This window comes from Mus caroli, chromosome 10, assembly GCF_900094665.2.
Source record: "Mus caroli chromosome 10, CAROLI_EIJ_v1.1, whole genome shotgun sequence".
In the NCBI taxonomy this organism is placed as follows: Eukaryota; Metazoa; Chordata; class Mammalia; order Rodentia; family Muridae; genus Mus; species Mus caroli.
Window position 1 is genome coordinate 72,101,785 of NC_034579.1, and position 5,479 is coordinate 72,107,263.

A 5,479-nucleotide genomic window follows, 5' to 3' on the forward strand; every position below is an offset into this window, starting at 1 on the left:
CCTGCCTCTGCCTCCCGAGTGCTGGGATTAAAGGCTTGCGCCACCACGCCCGGCTCAACGTTGTCTTTTTGTTCTTGTTGTTTTTTCAAGACAGGGTTTCTTTGTGTAGCCCTGGCTGTTCTGGAACTTATTCTGTAGACCAGGCTGGTCTCAGACTTAGAGATCTGCCTGCCTCTGCCTCCCAAGAGCTTAGATTAAAGGTGTGCACCACCATTGGCTAGCAATTTTCTGACTTTTCAGAGTTTTGGAAAGTTATGTTACCCTAAAATATAATTCATTTCAATGAATTTGAAAAGGTAATTTTATAGAGTTGATTAAAGTGGTCTCCAGATTTTACTTATTTGTAGTTATTTAAGGAAAAAAACCTAGGCCTGTGGATGATGTGAGCCCCATGGGAGGTGATTGCGTTTGTGTCATGCTGACTCACGGCCCCCTCTTCTCCTACAGACAGAGGCTGTGACCCTCCAGGATGTCCGTGGTAGAGACTACCAGAATGTTATGCGGGTGTGGAGCAACATTCCAGGGCTGAAGAGGTATTCCTCAGGGCAGGGGGATGTGGAAGATTTGGAGGCAGAGGAAACTGCTTTCTAATAGAACCATGTTCTACCTGACTATCTGAGAAACCCCTTGTCTACCACCACGCTGAACACAGTGGTTCTCAGGGTGTCCCTGTGGACTGAAGGACACTCGTTATGATCACTCACTTCCTCCTGATCATGCCCCTAAACTGGTCAAGAGTTCCCTCGTCCTCAGGAGAAAGTCCAGACTCCTAGCCATGGGCCTAAGGGCTCTTTCTCAAATTGTGTAAGCCAGTTACCCCCCCCCCCCGCCTTTTGAAGCCCCCGCCCTATGCACATGCAGGCTCATAACCATTCATACATGGTGACTCAACTCTGCAACACATTCACACACCCGCACACAGACGCCCACTTGCTTACAGATGTGCACAGGTGGACTGAGCCAGTTTGAACTATATCTTCTGAAAAATGCTAAGTCGTGTCCTTTCCTGTCCTACATTGAGTTTCTGGAAACTTCCCACCCACCTCTTCCAACCCAGCATTCTCCTGGCTCCTAGCCACTCTTCCCAGTCAGGTACCCCCAGGTTCCCTCACCTGAATGCTGAGGTGGAGTGGAAGGGTTCTGGCTTTCTCAAGCATTCTTTTTGGACGATTCTGAGGTATTGTCTCCTGTCTGCAGCGCCTCCCGGTAGATACTGTGGGATAGGAGCAGAATAGGAGAGGGATAGTGTGTGAGCTTAGCCATCTGCAAAAGGAGCCAGGCTCCACTCCTGCCAACCTGGGCCTGTCAGGCGTGTCTCATACAGGCCATCCGTAACAAACATGCTTTAGAGTTAATCATCACGGTGCAGCCAATCCTAGGATATGTGGCTGTTCCCCTCATTTTCTGAGCTGCCCACCACGGGAACCTGCCAGGTTTGGAACTTGTAGGGACAGCTTCTTCTTTTGTTTTGTTCATTTTGTTGTTGTTGCGGTTGTAGTTTTGTTTTGTTTTGTTTTTGTTTTTCCGAAGCAGAGTTTCTCTGTATATTCCTGGCTGTCCTGGAACTTATTCTGTTGAACTCAGAGATACCCCTGTTTCTGTCTTCCCAAGTACTGGGATTAAATGCATGCATCATCACCCCCTCACTCCCCCCTCCCTCTCCCCAGCATCCCATCTCTTTTCTGAATTGAGATTCCTGCTTTTGTTTGTTTGTTTTTTGGTTTTTCGAGACAGGGTTTCCTCTGTATAGCTCTGGCTGCCCTGGAACTCACTTTGTAGACCAGGCTAGCCTCGAACTCAGAAATCCGCCTGCCTCTGCCTCCTGAGTGCTGGGATTAAAGGCATGCACCACCACACCCGGCTTTTTTTTTTTTTAAGATTTATTTATTTCATATATATGAGTACCCTGTAGCTGTACAGATGGTTGTGAGCCTTCATGTAGTTGTTGGGAATGGAATTTAGGACTTCTGCTCCCTCTGGTTGGTCCCACTCACTCAGGCCCAAAGATTTATTATTATATGTAAGTACACTGTAGCTATCTTCAGACACACCAGAAGAGGGCATCAGATCCCATTACGGTGATTGTGAGCCACCATGTGGTTGGTGGGATTTGGACCTCTGGAAGAATGGCCAGTGCTCTTAACTGCTGAGCCATCTCTCTAGCCCTGCTGCCTGCTTCCTCCAAAGGAAGTTGAAGGCCATGTGCACCTGCATCTAATACTTATGGTCACTTGGCTCCTGAAGGAAACTGAAGGCTGTTTGCTTTCAGGGTAATTTCACAGTGAGGTGAAGGACACTTGCCCACTGATGTAGGAGTCATCTTGCCAAGGTCATGGACACTCATGCACGTGAAGGCAAGGTGGGATGTAGGAAAAGTGGATGACAGTGTATTCTGATATGCCATTTTGTCTGCCCTCAAAGAGATGGTCCTTAACTCCGCCAGGGGCAGGGCATACAGAAAGAGGATGCTAGGTATTTCATCTTCAAAGCTGGGGGACTCCAGGATGAAGCTTACAAATTCCAAGAGCTGAAGCACTTAGTGTGAGCTGGGCTTGTGTCAGGCCTCCTGGGAACCGTGTGCACACACTTGCAGGGTCTCACTGATTTGTTTTTCCATGTTTTTTAAAATTCACATTACATTCCAATTGAAGCCCCCCTTCCAGTCCCGCACTTGCAAATTCTCCCCGCCTCCCCCCCCCATTACCTCCTTCCTTTCTCTCAAAGAAGGGCAAGCCTTGCTTGGGTACCATGCCACCTGAGACATCTGGTCCCAACAGGCTAATTACATCCTCTTCCACTGAGGCCTAACCAGGCAGTCCAGGTAGGGGAAGAGGGTCCAATGTCAGGCAACAGAGTCAGAGATAGCCTGTGCTCCAATTGTTAGGGGACCTATATAAAGACCAAGTTGCACATCTGTTACAGATGGGGAGGGACAAGGTCCAGCCCCTGCATGCTAGGATTTAGTCTCTGTGAGACCCCATGGGCCCAGGTTAGTTGACTTTGTTGGTCTTCTTCTTTTTTTTTTTTTTTTTTTAAAGATTTATTTATTTATTATATGTAAGTGCACTGTTGCAGTCTTCATACACTCCAGAAGAGGGCGCCAGATCTCATTACAGATGGTTGTGAGCCACCATGTGGTTGCTGGGATTTGAACTCTGGACCTTCGGAAGAGCAGTCGGGTGCTCTTACCCACTGAGCCATCTCACCAGCCCCTTTGTTGGTCTTCTTGTGGTGTCTTTGACCCCTCCGGATTGCTCAGTTCTACCCCTCTCATCCACAAGACTCCCTGAGCTCCACCTTATGTTTGGCCGTGGGTCTCTGCATCTGTTTCCATCAGCTGCTGGATGAAGCCTCTCGGGAGACGGTTATGCCGGGTCCCTGTCTGTAAACACAGAAGAGGATCATCAATAGTCCAGAGTTGGCTCTCTCCCGTGGCATGGGTCTCAAGTTGTGGTAGTCATTGGTTGGCCATTCCCTCAGTCTCTGCTCATTCTTTATCCCTGTGCATCTTGTAAGCAGGACAAATTTGGGGTTGAATGTTTTGTGGGTGGGTTGATGCCCCCTCCTTCCACTGGTAGTCCTGCCTGGCTAGCTCACTGATCTTTATTCTTTCTCTGTGTGGATTACTGCCTGGGATGGCTCACATCCCTTCCTGACAGCTTCTAGGCTCTCTCCTCTTCACACCAGAAAGGGAACATGCTGGACTGGATCAAAGATTGAAAATCTCACCTGGGGTGTGCTAGCACACATGCATTTGCTTTTAACCCCAGCAGAAGCAGTGGTTAAAAGTCTGCTCAGTGGTTCGAGGCCAGCCAGAGCCACACAGTGAGACAGCATCTTGAAAGAGAAAGGGTGTAGGGAGCGATATTAGAGGTTTAGTCTTTGGAAACCCTGCCTGTTCCTAATCCATCCAGAGTCAGGTAGGGCCATTTATTCTTCTGCTTCAAGATGTGGAGATACCATTAGGTCCTCCTGAGGGTCCCCAGAGACCACAGGCAACCCCTTCACCTTGTGAGGGCCTCAAGGCTCTGTGCCCCCCCCAAACCATCACCCCCGCTCCCAAGCACCCAATCCAATGCTGCATTTCTAACAGGTGACTCTTTCCTTGGTAGCAAGCATGTGCCCTTGACCCCAAAGGAAGAAGAGTATCTGCAAGCCCAAGTCAGGACCAGAAGCAAGCTGGACGCCCAGAAAGTTGACCTCCTGGTGAAGAACTGCCTTCTCCCCCTGAGAGAGTACTTCAAGTATTTTTCTTAAAACTCACTTCCTCTTTAGAAATGAATCACCATAAGATGAAAGTCTTTCCTAGAACCAGGGCAGATTTCTTCCTAAGGTCTCTTCCCTCTGCAGTTTTCTCTGGTTTGCTTTCAGGCCTTGGGTTTCTCTCCTGTTTGATTCCCAGGATGCCTCTGTGCAGCTCACTGTGGGGGGTGGGAGGTGCCTACAGCTCTGTACAAGTTCCCGGTGGGATAACCTGCCATGCTCCTCTGAAACTGTGTGTACCTGTTGTGAAGTTTTTCAAATATATCATAGGATTGTTACTGGTAGTGTTCTTTCAGGTGTGGTGTGTGAGACTGAAACCTTTCTTCTGTATGTCACAGTGGTGACATTGCCATTAGACCTTAAATTCCTGCTGCCCTGCTATGGGCATATAGCCTTCATCACCTGCTATTCGCTTTGACGATTGAACCCTCCCTGTTGCTACACAAAACACTCCAAACCATTGCCAGAAGTGTATACCTAGGGAGCAGAATGTGTGCCTGCTGGGTTGTCCTAACACAATGGGAGCTTGCAGAAGTGGGTTCCCAACAGCCCTTATCAGTTGATGTTCCAATGAAGCTAAATCCATTGGGAAGTGTGGACTGGTCAGTTTTGAAGTATATAGTGAATCCTGATTAACCATAACCTCCCCACTCCCCAATACATGCGCGGACACACACATACAACACACACACACACACACCTCAGATCTAGACCCCAGCCATTAAAGAGACTCAAGCTGCCTGGGTATCACAGCTGGGGCTCGGGATCCAATGGGGTCCTGTTGGCTCTGGGCTCTGTGAAAGGAAGCTGGGCTAAGGTTAGACCCTGAAGTATGAGAGGTCAGAAGATAGAATATCTCAGTCTCAAGCAATCTGGGGCCAGTATGGTGGACGGTTCAGTATACATATGTTCTCAAGCCTAATGATGCGAGTTTGATTCTTAGAACCCACTCCTGTGAGTCATCTGAGCTAAACATGTGTGGTGGCATGTGTGAGCACGATATGGGAACCCTGCTTAGGCCAGGGTCTACCCACTCTGTTGACTTGATGAGGCAGCAGAAGCAGCAAGCATGAGCTCATGACCACCACTGGCCAGATAGGTGGCAAGATCTGTGCATGGGTTGGCAGCTGCTCTCATCCCAGGCTATGGCATGACATTATGCATTCCCATCCATTAATACTCTCTCTCTCTCTCTCTCTCTCTCTCTCTCTCTCTC

At 48.7% G+C, this 5,479-nt stretch overlaps 1 protein-coding gene across 4 annotated transcripts in view; it reads left to right on the forward strand.

Moving 5' to 3' along the window:
* Positions 1-4,540, forward strand: part of Dnmt3l (DNA methyltransferase 3 like) — a 14,410-nt gene extending 9,870 nt beyond the window's left edge. For 3 of the 4 annotated variants that reach the window (XM_021175178.1, XM_021175179.1, XM_021175181.1), the window contains 2 exons: positions 448-533; positions 4,113-4,540. In XM_021175178.1, coding sequence (XP_021030837.1) covers positions 448-533; positions 4,113-4,257 — 231 coding nt within the window. In that variant the 3' untranslated portion in view covers positions 4,258-4,540. The remainder of the gene's footprint in view (positions 1-447; positions 534-4,112) is intronic. The other variant, XM_021175177.2, reaches the window with a different exon arrangement.
* Positions 4,541-5,479: the final 939 nt, after the last annotated feature.